Source organism: Paramormyrops kingsleyae, chromosome 2 (genome assembly GCF_048594095.1).
Source record: "Paramormyrops kingsleyae isolate MSU_618 chromosome 2, PKINGS_0.4, whole genome shotgun sequence".
In the NCBI taxonomy this organism is placed as follows: Eukaryota; Metazoa; Chordata; class Actinopteri; order Osteoglossiformes; family Mormyridae; genus Paramormyrops; species Paramormyrops kingsleyae.
This window is the reverse complement of record NC_132798.1, coordinates 17,167,384-17,187,048: the sequence shown is the minus strand read 5'-3', so window position 1 is coordinate 17,187,048 and position 19,665 is coordinate 17,167,384. Positions and strand designations below refer to the sequence as shown.

Sequence of the window (19,665 nt, the reverse complement as noted above, 5' to 3'; positions counted from 1 at the left end):
AGCTCGAAGCCAGCTAAGAAGGGCTACCCCACCCAAGACTCCTTTCCCAAACTTGCTGTGAGCATGGGGGCCACAGGCTCTGAATCGGCTCCCTACTTCCCAGACCCCTGTCCCTTACAGCATTCTTGACATTCCTCGGCTAAAAAGCACTATTCCGAACTGGCCAGGATAGTCGGGAATGTCGGGAATGCTGGAGCCAAGCTCCGGGGCCTGACCCTGAATCACCACCAGATCCACTCTGCTCCTGGTCCAGTTCAGACTGTGATTCTGAACCTCAGGAGAGCTGGAGGCCTCTGTGAAATTAAAGGTTTGTGTGCTGGAAAACAGCGCCAAAAAAAGTGCCAAGGTGTCAGTCACACTCAGACCAAAGGATGTTCTAGTCAAGACAGATCACTGCTATCTAACTAATCATCGGTGACAAATAGGAACACTATACTCACTTACAATATAAGGATCTCTCAATCATTTTGATAATACTTTTAAAAGGCAAATTACTGAACATACCCCAGGTAAGCATGTATTTAAAGTGCAGGTTAGTTTCACATATTTTCAAAAGACACAGTTATACACAGAATCATGAAGGCTGAAATTCCATACTGATAGCACAGGCCGTTAGAGGAAGTGAGGTCATATCTATTTCGAGCAGACTAGGAAGTTGTTTGCTTCCTCCAAAACAGGGCAGTTAGCCTACATGTTACTTTAAATCTATTACAGCTTCAGTAGCACAGGTATCGTCCTGATAATACCTGTATCCTTTCACTCATGTTTATATATCTTCATGCAAAAATCGGCTTAAATCATGAGATCTCGCCTGACTGCCTAGTCTGACACCAGCATCCACTTATCGACATTCACACAAGACATTTCCAGGTTAACTACCTCGGTAAGGAGGTTCACAGAAATGTGCAAATGAATAGAACTGAAGCAGCATCCTTGGGGGCTGCAACGTGGCCCCCGCTAGCAGCAGCACTACCTAAAGGCAGCTGAACCATGCTAATATTAGCGGGTAAGCCAACACCTGGACCGGTTAAGGCAGTCAGAGAGCCTGGGCTTTCGGACTGGCCTGTCCCACTAACCAATGCCCCCGAAGGACACTAATGCCGGGGCCTGACCCCGAATCAGCACCAGATCCACTCTGCTTCTGTTCTGATTCAGGCCACCAGTTACTCCCTGCCACATTTCAACAGATACAGTGCGCTTCCAAGACTTTTCCCTGAATGGCTTACAGACAGCAAGGTGTGTGTGGGAGGCTCTTGGAGTTTCACAAGCTGCATATTTCTTCTTTTTCCCAAGGTACTGTAGGTGGGTGTGTTTCCATGCTGGGAGAGGAACTTCAGTTAGCTCATGTCATTCACGCTGATCTAAAGAGGGCAGATGACTCAAGCTACATACTCCGCTTATGCATCGTGCACAAACCACCCGTGATATGCTGGGTTACACCAGTGAGAGGAAATATAAGACAATAGATGCCGACTTATGAAGCGCAGCAGTCAGATACATAGTTTTTCCACGTATGAGCTTCCCCCAGAAATGCAGGGGACAGTGCGCGTGCCACGTAGCGCAAAAAAAGTATCACTAGAGGCGCGAGGCACTATATATCGCGCTCGTGCGCAAGAATCAGGTAAAGCCCAGTCCACATCAATAAACTAATTAATGTGCATGAAGGTGGGATCGTAACCATTTTACTGCGTTTAACCCCTCCCCCGTGTCGTTTTCTTAAACAAACCCCATCTGCTAATTTGGCTAACCTTCTCCACGGCCACAGATGAACGAGTCTCGATTAGTTAATGAAAGTTCAGGGGGAAAGGCAACGTGGGTATAAAAAAATGGTTACCAACTTACCAAGCTGCAAACTACGGATGTAGTTTACTCGATAGGAGTAAAATTATCGCACTGAACAGCTTAGTTACGCAAAGCACTTTCTAACCACCACATAAAAAGACATTACTAACTTACCCGTAATCAGCTGCCGTTTACTCTCATCCAGGTGTGCCGACACTACATTCCCCATGGCGATAAGCAACCTAAAAACCCAGTACTCAAACTGGAAATCCTTTTGCTTTTATCCTAACAGCGGCGTCCAGTGACAACTCCGAACCAGTATGGATGAATCTGCCCTTAAATATATCCTTTTCAACTCCCGAGGCATACAAAACTAGTTTTATCCGAAAGGAATTTTCGATTTCAACTTGTGTAAAGATATGATGTCTTGAACACAATACTGAACTTGCTATTAAAGTAGGAGACTCCGGTTGAACTGTGTCAGCAAACTAGAATATTATTCTCTCCACGCAAGACACACCCTCACTACTAGTTTAACGCGCAGACTTTTTTAAAGGGGCGTTGAAGGTGGGGTCATGGAAATAGTAAAAAAGATTAATATGATATGTCGCCCGTAAGGTGAGGAATACACATTTTTCTCAGTAAAATAATATTATTGGAAGTCTGTTTGTTGGAATTAAAAAAGAGGTTGTGAAGAAACACATGTGTAATGCATTGTGTGTAAGGTATACCATTGCTACCCAACATTTAGTTGTCTTCATGGAATATCTGCGTCTTGCAAGTATCACTCCCATACAGGATGCTAATTAAATAAGTCAACAGATTATATTTGACCAGGGTGTAAAGTCAACTGAATGTAAACGAAATATTACTGTTGCATTACCATCGTGAACGTTCCGCGGTGCACTGGAGTAATTCTGGCGTAAAACTATTCAAGAAATTAGCGGTTATTTCGCGAGGGGAAAACTAACGATGTGCCAAATTCTTCTAAAATAGTAACGAATTTACTGAGCTTTGATATGCACGTGATAAAAATGTACATCAACGCTTCCTAAATATAACGAAAGAATAGCCTACCAGTAACTACTAAGATGTAATATCGTTTGCTAGGGTGAAATGAGTATCATGCATATTTAATAGGACGATTAATATCACATTGAACAACGAATCACCGTACTCCAAACAGCATAATCTGATATCTATATGCATGTCGATTTGCTTGTGAAAATACTTAAAGTCCGTATGAGTCTTGTGCAGTATCGGACATAATTAACAAACTGTATTTTAATTTGTCACTGCTGTAATTAGTATTGCAATAATAAGTACATATAATATCAAACATTTCAAAAGCTTATCTTTTGCAGCATTTTTCTTGCTCAAATGTTGATGCTGAACAGTAGTATTTGGCTTTGGTTCCCTCGTGTGGCACTGTGCAGGTACTGTCACCCAAATAAACTATTACAAAAGTAAGTTCATGTTATATATATACCAAAGGATGTAGGCTGTGTAATCTAACTTATTGCTTACTTTAATTGTTTGTTTTAATCATCGATAAAATCTTATTTCATGGAGTAAGTCAATTCCTTGCCTTATATTTCCCATAAATAAAATTAAACATGTTAACCGTTGCAGAAATGTGTTATGTCCGATATAAGTAATATGTTTATATACACAACGCGACTAAAACATTTATTAATCTTTGTCGGTCATAAAAGTATTTATTGAAAAAAAAATATGCAGTCGACATTCGGTTAAGAAATGTAGAAGTGACATTTTAAGCGACAGTGACACATGTAGAATAATTTACATGGACAGTAATGATGTAGAAAACGACGCCCGGCACCCAAGACCGTCGGCGATAAGGGAGGTAGGAAGCTTGGTGTTACGGTAGGCAGAGACTCGGTGACGTCTCTCTATCGCCTCCCACCCCCCATACTGAAGCTCAGCAATCAGCCGCGATGAGAGACGCTCATCCTAACCTCATAAAGGAAGGCTGGAAGGCCGAAGCACAGAAGGGAAGGCCAGGCAGCGCGCACCATGGCACCCGTCGGCTTAAAGGCTTTGGTCGGAGACAGTAAGTATATATGTTCTTTGTCCTTTTTGCAGTTCCTGCCCCCATATCTTATTTTTTTATGAACAAATGTCACGAGGAACAACGGTAGTTTTCAGAAGACCTTATTATACACGGGATCTTATAAGCATCCTTATGAGTGAGCTGAAGGTGTGTAAGGATGTATCGGAAGCACTTAAGTCTTGGGCAAACGTTGGGCACTGATTACAGATTTTTGAAGATGGAAGAACAATTTATTCATAACATCTCGGAAAATGCCGTTTCTGCAGAAGAAAAGTAACAGTCTTTCAACTAGGCCGACCTAGAATTAAATCTCAAAAATATATATTTTTTTGCAAATTGTCTTTTAAAATTATTCTTATTATTATTGTTGTTGTATAAAGCGAGTAGGTTGTGAAACTGGTACAATTTTTTTTTATTAACATGACTGATTCCTGATTACTTTCGACTAATCTCCCAAAAGGAGGGCAGAAAAAAATCCTTTTCGATAGATACGTTCCTCCCAAAGTTTGGATTGTATTATCATTCCTTTCTGAATTTCTAAATCTAAGTCATATAGGCCGATTTTTCAAAGAGTGGATTAACATCGTGCCTTGTAAATTGTTTTTTTTTTTACACGCTACCAGTGGTGGAGGAAGTACTGAAGCTTAGTACTTATGTAAAAGTACAAATATCCTGCAAAATATGTACTCAAGTAAAAGTAGAAGTACTACATCAACAATCTTACTTAAATGAAAGTATTAAGTACTTACTTTTAAATTTACTTTAAAGTATTTTTTTAAGTAAAAGTACTCACACAATGGTTTGTCTCAACGTCTCGGGTGTGCCATTTTGTAAAAGAATAGTAGATATATTGACTTACGCCTCTACCGATGTCATTGCTCGTAATAATTACAAGTAACTATACAGTACTGTATATGTGTATTGGAAAGTTTGATGTGCTTATTCTGCGTGCACTCTGCAATACTGTGTGTACCCTAACTTAGAATTATGTGGATGACAAGTTATCTACTAGGTATTACCCACTAATATATCATTAAGATAAATCATGTTGAATGGGTCCATGTTGAATGTCTCGTCTTCTTGAAATCAAGCCAGTCTACCAGCTCCTGCTGCTAATTGACGCGCGCTCTGCCATCATTGGAGCTAATAAAGCCACCTGATTGGTAGGAAATGGCAAACAACGCCAGAACGCAATAGGCTAACTATTTTTTCATGCAAGATTTTGAGGAAATTGTGTTCATAAAATGTAACGACTAACGGCATAAATTGTAGAAATGTAGCGGAGTAGAAAGTACAGATAGTTGCCGCAAAATGTAATGGAGTAAAATAAAAAGTATGCATTATTATTTTTACTTAAGTAAAGTACAGATACGTAAAAATGTACTTAAGTACAGTAACGAAGTACAAAAACTTTGTTACAGTCCACCACTGCACGCTACAATAATTATGTTACTGTGAGAAGTCACCTTACATGTGCCTTTGGGGTCAATTTGTCCCCAGGGTATACGATGTGGGAGTTAAGACTCAGTGCTATGTTGCTATTAGTTAATTTCAGCATACTATCATAGTATATGCCGGTGATTTTGCGTCTCTGACCATCCTGTGGGGGCGTTTGCGTGGCAGCGCAGAGGGAGCCGCGCGCCTGACAGTGTGGCGCACTGATGGACAGCGAACCTATCAGCTGTCACGAGATCTCAGTTCGTTTATTGCTAACGACTTTGATGAGTATGCCATTATTAAGCAAATGTGAGTTTCAGTGTCAGTGAAACTAATCTTTCTGGATGGAGATTAACGAAAAACTGCATGATGTTTAATTTTTGCCCATAAAAAAACAAAACAAAGTAAGGTGTGACCTGAGTTAAATTGTATTGATATGTTCTTAAATATCAGATTATTTCTAGACAGCATTCCGAGACTGAAAAGGCATAAAACATTTCCTTGTCCTGGAAAATATATTTCTGAATAACACTGATAAAAAGTATGCAGTTTAACTCATCTGAAAAAACTGCACACAACCAAATACTGTTTAAATGTCTTTGTGTGTATATTGATCTATTATGAATTATTAGGCCTATTTTTGCAAGACCATTGAAATGAACGTTTGTAAGTCGTATGTCATGTAGCTTTAAGGTAATGACTGTTTAACTTATGTTGACTAAAGAAAAAGCCTTTAAATTTCAAAACAACACGATGCAATTAACATTTATTTTCAAACAAATAAGCTTTGCATATTCTTTATACACTCCCTCAAGGGTCTGCCAATTATACCCTTAGTTGTAGGTACTGTAATTGTACCTTTTAATGGACTCTAAGGAACATTTCTGTACCATTGATGGTACATTAATGTTCTTTGTACCTTTGGGATGTTCCTCAGAGTCCATTTCTGTACCTTAAAAGGTACAATTACAAGGGTACAACCCCAGTGACAAGCAAAGGTACAAAATTATACCATTTTTTCTGAGGGTGTACCAGTTCTATATTTACATGTAGATGGAAAGCTTTAGTGGTTTAATTTGTTGGTCAGTTATAAAAAACAAATTCTATAATTGCTAAGGAAGAATGCAAATATGGGAGAAATCAAAAATATTTTTCTTGTATGTGGATTGTCTTTGAAGAGCCCCACTACCACATTAAGCTGAGAATTGGATCAAGTTGACAAGTAAGAAGATTAGTAGTGCAGGTGTCTACTGTATGTGACAGGCGGCACGCAAAGGGGTGATCAGGAAGGCTTTGCCTTATCAAAGCAGATGGAGAACACCAGAATCCCACAGCTCTGGTGAAGGGCCTGGGTGCTTGACGATGGAGCCCCTGTCTCACAGAGCTGTGGTCAGATAGTTTTAACCAGGGTTTGCAAACAAAAGAGACAGTAGAATTAATTAGAATTAGAATTTAGTGATCAGTGGTCATTGTCAACACACCACAGCACACAGTGCGCAACAACGAAATGTGACCTCTGCATTTGACCCATATGTGACTTTCGTGACATAGCAGGTGGTACCTGAGTTCAAGAACTGAGGTACCACTGTACATTGATGTCTATATCGAAGGCTATTGTTAATTCATTAAATTCATGAGATGCTGCTTTGTTATTGAAAATCGTTCCAGACCTCTGACTTTGAACAAAAATCTGTTAGAGAAACCCTGGTGGAGGCAGTGGGTGATTGGACGAGAAGGGGCACAGTCACACTTATCTGGGTATTTACACTATGAAGTTTGGTTTAAAGCAGGCTAAGCCTCTGTGCCTGTGATCAGAAGGTCACTGGGTTGAGTCCCAGCCTCAGCAGAATAGTCACATGCCTGTAGGACCTTGAGCAGGGCCCTTAGCCCCCAGCTCCCTGGACGCTGCAAAGTGGCTGCTCCTTCACTGTGACCCCCCCCCCCAAACTTGCTCTCACCTGCATATGGGTCTCATGGAGAGCAAGAGTGGGTAAAATGAAAAGGGAATTTTCCCACAGGGATTAATAAACTATCACTCTTCTGTTTTGTATTGATGCCAGGAGGAAATTCTTGAAAGCAAACCATCCCGATGTGGCCTCACAGCACCGACCTTTCAGTTAGCAGCTGAACACATTAACCTACAGTATAGTGCCACAAAAACAAGCCATGAAGTTGGCTCAGTTATTCATAGTCTGAAGTGACTTTTATTTGTAAATTAAACGAAGAAATTCCTATGCAGCAGAGGGGCATGGTCAGGGTGTGCAAACCCCCCTGGCAAATTTTACTGTTGGGGCCCTAGGCAGGAGGGGGCGTGTCCCTTATTTTTTTAGATTGAAAGGGCCAAGCCTAACTCCCATGTAGCACTGCTTATAGGAAATCATACCCAGTGCAGTGCAGATAATCAGATTCAGGATTTGCATAGAGGCCTTCATCAGACAGATTTGTTTTATTGCCACAGTAAGTTGCATCAAGAACAGAATTATAGAGTTATAGCTTTTTCAAAGCAAACTGTGGCCCTTATGAACAAAAAACACACAGGAGCAGATGTTATGACAACAGCTTTCTGTTTTTTGGTCCCTATCTTGCTGGTGGAGTGGTGGCTCTGAGGCTTGGGATCTGCGCCAACAATCGGAAGTAGGGGTGCACCGATCGATCGGCGCACCGATCGATCGGCCTCGATCACGTTAATTTGAGGGGATCAGAAATCGACCATATTCCCATGAGATCCACCGATCTTAGTTATATGCTTTTAACTCTTTGGGGTCGAGTATGTCGTCGACGACATCGCGTACTTTTCGCGTCTATTTCAGTTTATAAATATCTCGCTGAAATCTTAATGTATAATCATGAAAAAAACGCTGGCTAAATCCGTAATCTGTCTTCTTTTCAAAACGTCCATTGTCGGAAGTATTAAAGTTTTTTTAATTAGGTTAAATCGGCAAAAAAGTAAACCATGTCATCTTACTTTGTTTTACCTGCATCGGGGGCGTGTAGTACCGCTCTCACCCGAAGATCGCTATTCACATTCTAAATAGCCGCATTAGCGCGTATTCAAATCGCATTCGCATGGTAATTTGATTAACAGCGCAACGGTGAAACGCGATCCAGATACATCCCCTTCAGCGCCATAAAAGGGGGTTGGGGACGTGGCCAGGTGACAATGGCTCATTCATGCACATGAAAGTTGCTACATATTCAATGAAAGGAGCCAGAAATAGTTACATGAGTTAGGTTTTTCTTATTTATTTATCCAAATTAATGTTGCATCTACACCATTTAGTCATCTTCATGTAGCCAAGACTTTGGTGATCAGATATCTGGGATCAAAACAAACTGCCAGCATTGCTTACTATGTACTTTTATAATGTTTCTGCAAGTGTTCCAAACTGCATTTTGCAATGTCTATACTTTGATGTCAAATTTCAAACTTAACAAAAATCTGACATATTTACAATATATATTAAAATAAAGATGAGTGTAATGGCAAAACAAATATATAAGAAATAATTTATTTGCCATGAATTAAGTGTGATGAAATGTGTGATCATGCCCCAGTCAGTGAAAGTGTGTTTCCTACCCCTAGGCCCCAGAGGGTTAAATCAGCCTTTTCTCCCATTCCCGAGAGAGGTGCAGTGCAGGCTGCCTCCCTCCCTATTTTTTGGACAAGTGTGTCATAACAGCTATATATATATTTTTTTTTTACAAAATTAGAGAAATTAAAGTCTGGAAGAAAAAATATGATTTTGTAGTTCAAACAGCAATGCTCATTTATATGTTCATTTATATTTGAGGACACTACCTCATGTTTTGTGAGTATTCATATCAATTTACTCAATAAAAATGGAAACATTGAAGTAACTGTCTTTTAGTTATGAAAGAAACAAGATCGGCAAAAAAAAATCGAGATCGGCAGGTAAGGTTGCCTAAGGATCGGTGATCGTTGATCGGCCAGAAAACTGCAATCGGTGCACCCCTAATCGGAAGGTTGTTAGTTTGAGTCCCGTGAAGGCTAGGAGTGATCCAACTCCCTTGGGCCCTTGAGCAAGGCCCCTAACCTGTACTTGCTTCATTCTGGGTATGATGTTAATCTGCATCCAACCCTTTAAGGAGGTCCTCCAACTTCCAGGGAAATTTAGGGTTTGGTTGCAGGATTCTCACTCCAGCCACTGGAAAAAAACTCACATTGGTCCATTTAGACTAGTGTGGTGCTGAGGTATCACCCACTGCACAGCTGCACTCAGGCTCTCATCCCTGAGGTGGTTTGTTGTGTGGTGGGTGCAGCAACGCACTGCAATCAGCATGTGGCCCCTTAACCTACCTCTTGCCAAGCATGTCAAACAGGCTGCCTAGTGCCTCAGAAACCACACCGGCATCCATGGTGCAGCAAGTTCGAGTCCCTGGAAGGGTCACGCAGCTGTACCACTTAAGAAAGGGGATTCATCTGATTTGTTTTCAGCAAAAATACTATTTGTTTGGGTTAAGCAGTTTTGGATAAAAGCAGCTTAATCGTATATTACAAAAGTGCCATGCATATGATGTAATGTCCTCTACTGATGAAGAAGCCTTTGATTCAGACTTTTTGTCTTCCTCTCATTTTTGGTACACCTTGTGTTTTTTGTTGAGTATGAATGCCCCTGATTACGGTGGTCCCACCCATAGCTTTGAGTTCCTGGGGGGGGATCTTGCCAGTTGTGTAGCTCAGCGTCAGTGAGGTATATGCCTTGTTTATGGACGCTGATTTGGGGGTGTTTAAAGAGGTCCTGCTTGAACCTGTGTTGTGAGCAGATTCAAGATCTGTGTATTTCCCCAAGCTGTCCACTTAACTTTCGCCTGGACTTTGTGCGATGTCTAAGTGTTGGTTTCACTGCATTATCTGTTGTCTATTTATTTGTTATTTATTATATAATGTTAGTTATACGCCATATTGGTTGTGGCTATACAAGTACGCATTGCAATGCACTTGTTGCACTTTGCCAATGAAACATTTTGGATCTTAGAATAAAGTATGTTTAGACTGGACTTTGTATTGCAATAGCCCACTGTTAAACATGAAACATTAGGTTCATTGACATGCTGCAACAACCTAAGTCTCACAAGATCATAGCATCTGCATGATTTGTCAGGGGCGCGGTGGTGTTTTTGCCTAGTGTGATGCCCTTTTCCCAGAATGCAACTGGCCAGCTTCTCTATGGCCTCAGCCTCTGGGCAAGAAGGAGCCATTATTTCTGTTGCCGCAACGAACAGATGAAACCCGCAGAAGAGAAACAGGGTATTACCAAGCTTCACCATCTGAAGGGCCTCTCACCCTCACAGATTGGGCCAGATGATGTTTCAAGGTTTCACCTTCAGTGGATTAGTGGTATTCCGTGTTCTGAGAGACAGAGAAGTTGTTGTGCGAGGAGGTAGCCGAACTGGAGATTAACTCCAGGAAGAATGTACTCTCAGGGTTTTTCTCTGGTTGAGCTTCTCTGGGCCCAGGACTTGGGGAAAAATAATAGGAGGCATTTGTGACAGCTGCTTGTCTTCTGTACAGATGGAACGCAAGTCATTATTATTAAAGAGATTAAACCTAGAAAAAAGTCAGATCTGTGTAGCAGTTGGGGTTTAGGGCTTTGCTGAAGGGCCCACAAGTGATATGATTTTTCTGCCAGTCATGAGATTTGAACCCATGTCCTTCCTGACACAAGCCCAGATCTATAAACAACCAAGCTACACCTGAGACTTTTTAAATTTAAATTGAGATGTAAGTTTCAAAGATGATTGATTCTGGGAATTCAAGGTTGAGAGGGAGGAAAGGTGACTGGCTGGTGGGACATAACGACACTGTGAAAATCACTGTGCGAGTGTGAGGATGAAGATCTTCACCCAGGTTTCTGGAATGTGGAGCATGGATCTTCCTGGTTGCTTCTAAATTCCTCTGCACGCACAGAGGTGCAACTTCGCATGAGCTGAGTGTGTCGCTGTGACTTGCAGGCTTATAGTCCTCTGTAAACCTGCCATCTACTCCCCGTCTCAGTGTTCTAACCATGTTTTCTAGCTCTTTATGTAATTGCTGTGTGGGGGAGGGAAAGCCCAGGAAAATCCTTTAGGCTCCAGGATTCCTCAGCTCTTTCCCCCTATTATCTATATGATTTAGTTCTGTCCTCTAGAACATGGTCTCCAAACTTTTCAGCCCACGACCCCTAAAACAACAAGCCCGAATCTCACGACGGCCACTAGCTGGTCTGTCTGTCAGCATATCTGAATAACAAAAACTAAGGGACGCTCATTTGCACACAAAAATAAACATGTAAAATAAATACAGATTCAAAAATAAGACATGCGTCATAACAATCAAAATGAAGTAAATCCTGTGTTCTCTACCACTGAGTATGGTGACATATCTGAAGCCATAAACATGTTTATGGAAAGATGGACAATCCAGGGTGCAGCTTGAGGTTTTATTAGTAAGATTGGACAAAACAAAAGACACCACAAGGGTCTAAACACAGGCAGGTGGCGAAGAAAAACTAAATCAGGGAGTAACACAGGGAGTAACGCAGCATGTACATCTAAACTGGAGCAAACGCAGGAACAGCCACAACATCCGACTGAAGACTAAAGCAAGAGCAGGCACTTAAATACATACCTGATGAGGATCAACAAGAAACAGGTGTGGGCAGTAACAAGTACTAGGAACACAAGCACAGACGAGGGCAATCAAACCAGGGTGCAGCTTGAGGTTTTATTAGTAAGATTGGACAAAACAAAAGACACCACAAGGGTCTAAACACAGGCAGGTGGCGAAGAAAAACTAAATCAGGGAGTAACACAGGAACAAACACAGGAACTGACCCAGCATGTACATCTAAACTGGAGCAGGCACTTAAATACATACCTGATGAGGATCAACAAGAAACGGGTGTGGGCAGTAACAAGGACTAGGAACACAAGCACAGACGAGGGCAATGAAACACTAAGGCAGACTAGGATTACAAAGGTAACTGAATAATACTGCAAAACAGAACAGGGAGCAAAACATGGGACCATGAAAAATAACCCAAAGACCATAATTTTGAAAAGGGAGCCTGGGTGACACAGGTGCCTACGTAGCCCATTAAGCCACAAGGCAACCTGGGGAACAGGAGAACACATTTGGAGCTACACGGGATGGCCAGCGACCCCTGCTGGCCAAATAGGGAACAGACATTGGAGAGGGACTCATCCTGACATACATCACTACAGCCTTAGTCATTTTTTTAAGTTGCCTGAAGTCAAAGCGAAAACGCCACTTCCCCTCTTTCTTGGGCACCATGACCACTGGTGACGCCCACGGGCTCTCTGAGGGCTCTATTGTCCCAGCTCTCTGCATTCCCTCTACAGAGGAGTTCAGTATGGTGGCAAAACTTTAACTGAGGAATTACAAGGCAGGGGGCAGAGTAGCATCTTCCATCAGTGGGGTTCCTAAAGTTACTGTGGGTTATACAGTATGAGGAGTAACAGACGCTCTGTAGGGGGTGGGGTGCTATGCAGGTGTCCGGGACGGGCATGCGCAAGAGTGAGTGTGGTGGGACAAGAAAAGAAAATCTTGAAAATTAAATGTCACCAGTCGCACTCTCTCAGAGACGGCGGAAGTAAGGAATGAGACAGAAAATCCCTGGTCCCACATTAATGCAATGTTTTCACTGTCTAACATGAGATCAGATCCACATCTGATGCAATCCTTTCATGGTAGCCAAAAATGTTTGACATTCCTGCATTCAAAAACGCAAATTGAAATCTACCAAAACACATTGCATTAAGTTGAAATTACATCCATAGGCATTTTCATACCCATGCAGCGAAAAGCATCTTCTGATGACCCTCATTTGAAAACGGCCAAAATCGCGAGTGTCTTGTCCCACACTGTCCCCAGGGTAATACATGTGGATCCAGCTTAATCTGACCTAAGTCTGGCTTTTCTGCCTATTTCACATGCACACATACACATAAGTGACAGCTTGAAATGTTTTATTCTTGGTTTAAAGCCCTAGTTTAACACGCACCATATTCTTCCTTGTAGTAAATTCTTCTGTAGGTGAAATCACACACAAAATAATTATGAAACAGATATGCTTTCTGTATTATGTAGTAATTATGTATGTATGTTTATTACCTATTATCTTCCATTTTTTATTTATTGATTTTTAAAATTCTATTTAATTTATTGAATTTGTGCTATATTTTATATATTGAAATGTTTGGATTTATTTCTGTTTATTACCTCTTGATTTGAGATGCGTATTCTGTTCCTTACATGTGTTTAAATACAGGTCTTTAAATAATTTCAGGCTTAGTTATTTTCATTATGCGGTCTTTGTTGTTCGTCTAGACCAGGGCTAGGCATTCTTATCCAGAAAGGGCTGCTGTGTGTGCAGTTTTTACTGCAGCTCCCTAATTAGGTCTTCACACCAGGGTTTGTACAGCTGACTTGAAGGTTATCCCAAAAAACCTTGTGGATAAGATCACTGACCCCTGATTTAAACATTTAAATCAGACCTATGTAACTAGTAACTTGCTACTTAAGTAGTATTTTTGCTTGATACTTTCTTTCTTCTGTTTATTCAAGTATTTATTTTGATGAATAATTTACTTACATTTCAGAAATTGTTTTGCAATAACAATACTTGTACTTGGGTAAGGTTTTTAGCTACTCTACCCACAGGCAACACAAAGAGTGAGTGTCACAAATCTACCCCCAGTATATTAATCTTGTATGAGTTTTTTTTGTTAGTGAGGTACTTTATTAGGCAACTCTGACAATGGGAGCTGGGGGTTAAGGTCCCATTCAGACTAAATTGTTAGGAGAAGCCAATACTTAAAAGAATTTGGTAGTTGAATAATGGTTAGTCTCTGTTCTGTTCTGTAAAAATTCTGTTGATATCAGCTGTGATTTCTAAGTTAGTAAATTAAAATAACTTTGGTCTTCATTAACGTTCAAGTGGTTGGTATTATTATAACTCAATTCTTTCTTAATAAATCCAAGAGAATGTCCAAGATCACCTTCTGCATCGATGTGAGAGAACAAGTTAATTGTAGGTGGCGTCAAGTCATGCAATGAATATCCTGGTCTAAGTTCAACCCATATGACCCAATGTTGCAAATTACAGTGAAGTCCCAAGTGAAGGGAAAGGTACTAATTTTCAATATACGGCGGCCACTCTATCATCACACAGCGTTTGCCATTGTGACGATTTGTGAGCAATAGAGCGTCTTCTTTTTCATCTCACCATCTCACCAAACCCTAGGTAAGAATAAAAAACACCTAGTGGCGGTGGGGGGTCGCAGGTTTGTCCCGCTTCGGTCTTTGTTGTTGGTGTGGGGGGGGGCCTATGGGCTTGGGGTGTCTGGGGGTTCCCTGGGGGGGGGGGGGGTTTCTGGGGGGGTTCGGCGCTGGGACTGCGGTCCTGGCCTGGATGGGGCTTTGGTGGCTCTTGGGTGGCGTCTTTCTGGTGGCTGCATGCAGCGCTGCTGGGGTAGCCTGTGCCGGCGGACGTAGGGTACCAGCCTGGCGGCCGTGCTGCTCCTGGGTGGGTCCGGGGCGGGCTTGGGGTTCTGGGGGCGCTCTGCCTCCGGGCTGGGGTTCCGGCTGGGCTGGGGGGGCTTGGGTCCTGGTGGGTGGGTCGCCGGGGTGTGGGCTGGCGCGTGCACTGGGGCCCGGCCCCGGCGCGGGGACCTTCGGCGCATTGGAGGGGCTGGGGGCCTCTTTAGCTGGTGGGGAGGTTGTTACCATCTGCCCGCAGGTGGTCCCTGCCTTAGGGGTATCCACTCTGCGGGGGTGGGGGGGAATCCAATAGAGTAGGAGAATGGACCAAACCTGGGTGTCTGTTGTCTTATGTAGTCTGGGAGTTGACTGAATGGTGGGGTGGGTGTAGTTTTTCCCTCTGTGGTGGGGTCTGGTTGGCTGCCCCGGGCTCTGTGGTGCCCGGTGGTGCCGCTGCTCTGGGCCCCCGGACTGGATGGGCCTCGGCTCTCCCGCCCTGGGTGGATTTCGGGGAACGGGGGTGCTTATGGGGGTCAGCGGGGGGGCTGGCTCCAGAGGGGGGGTACTTTGCCCCCCCCGATCCTTTCCTCCCCATCCCTAAATGCTTCCCTCCTCCCGCTCCGTCACCCCAACACACATATAGGGCTTTGAGGTGCAGGTGCGTCGCTGGGATGCAGGGGATTCCTCCTCTGTCCTCCCGTGGCCACCTGTGTCTCAATCACACATCACAACTTAGACACTCTCATTACTTACTCTCTCATGACACATACATTTAGGGCCTTGGGGGTGGGCACAAGGAATGGCGTCCAGAGGGCGGTCTGTTCATTCAGCCTTACCTCTGGTGCCAGTGCCCACTTCTCAATTTTAAGTTGCATATAGACATTGAGGGTTCTGGGGAGGGGCCGAGCTGACACCAGCTGCTGATTGGCAGAGGGTGGTTAGCACCATGCCCTTCCCCTGTTTTAAAGCACTTTAGAACAACACGCACCAACACCACATATGAGCGGGCGGAGGGAAGCATGGGGTCTTTTCACACCCCCGTTCTCTGTTCACCATCTGGGGCCGGGGGCTGGGAGGAGCTGGCCGTCCGGTCGGGGTCTGGGCTGGTGGGCTTCTCGGCTGCTGTGGGGTCCGGGGTGGTCTTCTTGTCCCCATGCCAGAGGAAAAAAGGGATCCATCTCCGAGGTCTGGTGGCGGATTGCCCCTCTGGGGGCGGTGGTGCCTAGATCTCGGAGTATAGAGTATATATGGGGAGTGTGAGTGTGTGTACGGCGTTCATTTCTGTGTCTTCATGTTGGGCGAATGGGTGAATATTTGTTTATGTGTGCATGAGGGTGGGAACGTATGCTTGTGTATGTGTGTGCCTGTCTGTCTATACGTATGTGTCAGGTTGGGTCTTAGACTCCACCTGAAATAACATCTCAGGCTCTATTACCCCCCGCCACACTCCCTGCTGGTGGATGAGGCCCCCGGCCGCCGATGCGTTGGTGGTTCTCGATGTCTGGGGCTGGATGCTCTGGTGTGTGCTGGCTCACTCTCGGCGGTTGCCTGCCGGGGCCTGGCCCTTCCGGCTCTGTCGGGGCCCTGGCTGGGGGGTGGGGGGTCCCTTGGATCTCTGGGCCCGGGGTCCGGTCTGCCCTGGTGTGGCCGGCCGCCGGCGGGGCCTGCGTGCTCGTCGCCACGGCCCCCTGGGGCTCCTGTGATGTGGCTGCCGGATGGCCCCCCTCCGGAGCGCTCCTCTGCCCTTTTCTCGGTGGGGGCTGCAATTGTCCCTGCGTTGGTCCTCCTGGGGTTCCCGTGCCCTGGGGGGTCTCTGGATATCTGGGGCCCGGGTCTCCCCCGTGTCGACTTCATGTCCTGGGTGGGCGGGGCTGTGGCTCCCCACACACACTACTAGACAATTACTTGGAGAAACCTTAGGAACACCAGCGCGCTGACACACAGGTGTGCACACAGGTGCTCACGGACACGTGCTCACGGACACACACTGTCTTGATCGGCTGTTGTTTCTGGGCATGGGTTGTAAGGCTGGTTGTGTGTGCTGTTCAACAACATTTAACGTTTGATGGTCGTTGTGATTAGTACAGATGTTGTATGTTGTCTTTCTCTTTTCAACAGACATGGAAGCAGATTATCTGTTTTGTTTTTTTCTTGGTTTTTTTGTTTTTTTTTGTTTTTCTTTTGTTTTTTTTTTTCTGTTTTCTTTCCATTCCTCTCTCTCCCTCTCTCTCTCTTCCCTCCTTTGCCCCCCCCCTCCCTCTCATTCTTTTGAGGAAGTAAATAAAAATATAAAATAAAATAAAAAATAAATAAATAAATAATAATTAAAAAAAAAAATAATAATAATAATAATAAATAAATAAAAAAAAAAAAAAAAAAAAATAGATACAGTCCCCCGCAGAGGGGGGGTGGAGGAGGGAATATAAAAAAAAAAAAAAAAAAAAAAAGAATAAAAAACGGAAGAAGCCCAGGGAGACATTCATAGATTTGTCACACAGTGAACCTTCCGGTTGCATCACTTCCTGTGGTGAAGAAGTGCCCAGAAATAGCATGAGTCGGATGCTAAGAGGATTGTTGGAGATTAGGCTCTGTGATTGCTGTGCCCCTCACACTCTAGCAAAGAGGAGACATTTTTTTAAACAATATATGTCATGTTAATCCATCTGGGACAGAGGCAGACCGAAAATTCAGCAGCAGTGACATGTTGTAGGATGAAAAGCTTTGCAAGTTCAGAGTTTCCCTTCAGAGCGGCAAAGGTACCTTGAAGGTAACGTCCTGTGCAAAGGCAGGGTGAAAAAGCGCAGTATATAATGACAGAATGAGCTGGGTAGGTTTTTGCCGCAGCCGCCCCCAGCCTTGTTCGGTCAGCTTCTCCTGAGCCCTATGCATTTACATTTAGCTCATTATCTGACAGTTTTTGCTAAAGCTACTTTTTTTCTTTCTTTATGTGTTCATATGTGGTACATAACCTGATGTCAGGTATTTTTTAAAAGTGCAGTGAATTTTACATTGTTTTAGGCCAGAGGTAATGGCTCCTCTCAGCTGTCAGAAAAGAAAAAAGTTAACTGTTAAGGTGTGCCTGGAACCTCTCAGCAGATGTTCTTTAGAGTGAGGATATTGCATTGGGTTGGTTCACAGAGGCACTGAACTATAGCTATAGAGTGGGTATGGCAATATGTTAGATGGTGTGCAGCTCCATGGGTTTGGGTTCTGTGTCCATGTCCAGAAGGTTGTGGGTTCTAATCTCAAAGGCTGTGGGGGAAGTTATATCAGTGTTGGACCCTTAAGCAAGGCCCTCAGCCCTGATTCCCTCAGAGATGTTGGCCAAACCTGCTCACTGACCCTCAGCTGTATAATGACAGAAGTTTTGCTGAATAAATGAATGTAAATGAGTAGAGTTACTGTAGCACAGATTATGCCATTTAGGAATTACATTAACCTAAATAAATTATAGTATTGTAGCTTTAGTTACATTAGATGATTTCTTCCTGTTTCGCATATTTTAATCTGCTCTTCTGTGTTTAGGGACAGTGTCATTTTAGGACGAATCCAAAAGTTTATGTGGGGAAAATGACCTAAAGACGTATGATGACATGAGGTTAAACGACTGTTTTGTTCCTGATGACATGAAGCTCAGCATTTTAATGAACTGATTTATTAAACATTATCCATGGCTTCACCATGATCATGCTAGTTGCCCACAGTGTCCTTTGGAAAGTAGACTTTGGAAATATCCTATTTGGATTAGTAAACAAAAGTTACGATTCAACCAGCGACAGCAAATGAGCCAGCCTGTAAGGTCACTACTTCTTGTAGTTGAGCATGTCTCTGCAAATTATAGCTGATTGTTTCCATGGCAGTCACACCAGACAGGCGTGGGGGGTTAAGTTCATTAGACGAGCCCCCTCATGTTAGATGTGTGTGGGGTGCTCTTTGGCAGTAAGTGATGTGGTGTTTCCAGCATATGTGAGTCACATGATCTGTAATGTGTAAAATTTCTATGTCAGCAAGTGCTGTTTTCCTCTCTGGTAATAATTTACCGGGAATGACAGTACTGCAGCAAATACCATGTTTATGTGAGGGTGATGTGCAGCTCAGTGGGTGGGATCTGTGCCCATGTCCGGAAGGTTGTGAGTTCACATCCCAAGACTTGACAGAGTGACCTTATCACAGGTGAACTCTTGATCAAGGTCCTCAACCCCAAATACTCCAGGGATGCAGGCTGTCCCTGGACTCCCTGCTCCCCACCTGTATGCTGCCGTAGACAATAGTCTTCACTAAATAGATGTTAAAAATATTATTTTTTTATGTTCTCATTGAAAATAGTCTAAACAATGTTTTTGAAATTAAGAAGCTATGCATCATTAATAAATCCATTGCTCTTCATAAAACATGAGTAGAGCATTTTAAAACCATTTTAATAATAATATACCTAGAATTAGCTGGAATAGGCTATGCAGTGTATTTCTCTTTACTTAAAGACAGCTACAGTATGACTAACACTTACCTTTTGTTCAACAGAAATTATGAACGACGTTATTAAAAAAGTCAAAGAGAAGGGAGTATGGAAGGTATGAATTTCTCTTCCCATCACTGCAATATCCCCCTTCCGTTCATGTGGCAGTTAGCATCAATAGTGGCAACCTTACAAAAAATAATATCTTTTACTTCGTACTTGTTATACCAGCATGTCAGAAGATGGAATGTGCTAGGCTCCACCCCCCAGTCATTTGCCCCACCCCTGCTAATCAGCTGTTGGTTCTAGGTGCTGGTGGTGGACCCGCTCAGCATGAGGATGCTGTCGTCCTGTTGCAAGATGACTGACATCATGCCTGAGGGCATCACTAGTGAGTGTTTCTCCCAGGGTGGC

At 43.3% G+C, this 19,665-nt stretch overlaps 2 protein-coding genes across 7 annotated transcripts in view; one reads left to right on the top strand and one right to left on the bottom strand.

The window, feature by feature from the left end:
* niban2b (niban apoptosis regulator 2b) overlaps positions 1–2,318 on the bottom strand; it is a 34,780-nt gene extending 32,462 nt beyond the window's left edge. The window contains exon 1 of the mRNA XM_072706907.1: positions 1,957–2,318. Within this exon, the coding sequence (XP_072563008.1) occupies positions 1,957–2,011 (55 nt within the window). The 5' untranslated portion in view covers positions 2,012–2,318. The remainder of the gene's footprint in view (positions 1–1,956) is intronic.
* Positions 2,319–2,375: 57 nt separating this feature from the next.
* LOC111855132 (syntaxin-binding protein 1-like) overlaps positions 2,376–19,665 on the top strand; it is a 31,388-nt gene continuing 14,098 nt past the window's right edge. For 3 of the 6 annotated variants that reach the window (XM_023833834.2, XM_023833837.2, XM_072706909.1), the window contains exons 1-3: positions 2,411–3,856; positions 19,317–19,366; positions 19,561–19,642. In XM_023833834.2, the coding sequence (XP_023689602.1) occupies positions 3,820–3,856; positions 19,317–19,366; positions 19,561–19,642 (169 nt within the window). In that variant the 5' untranslated portion in view covers positions 2,411–3,819. The other 3 variants (XM_023833835.2, XM_023833841.2, XM_023833836.2) reach the window with 3 other exon arrangements.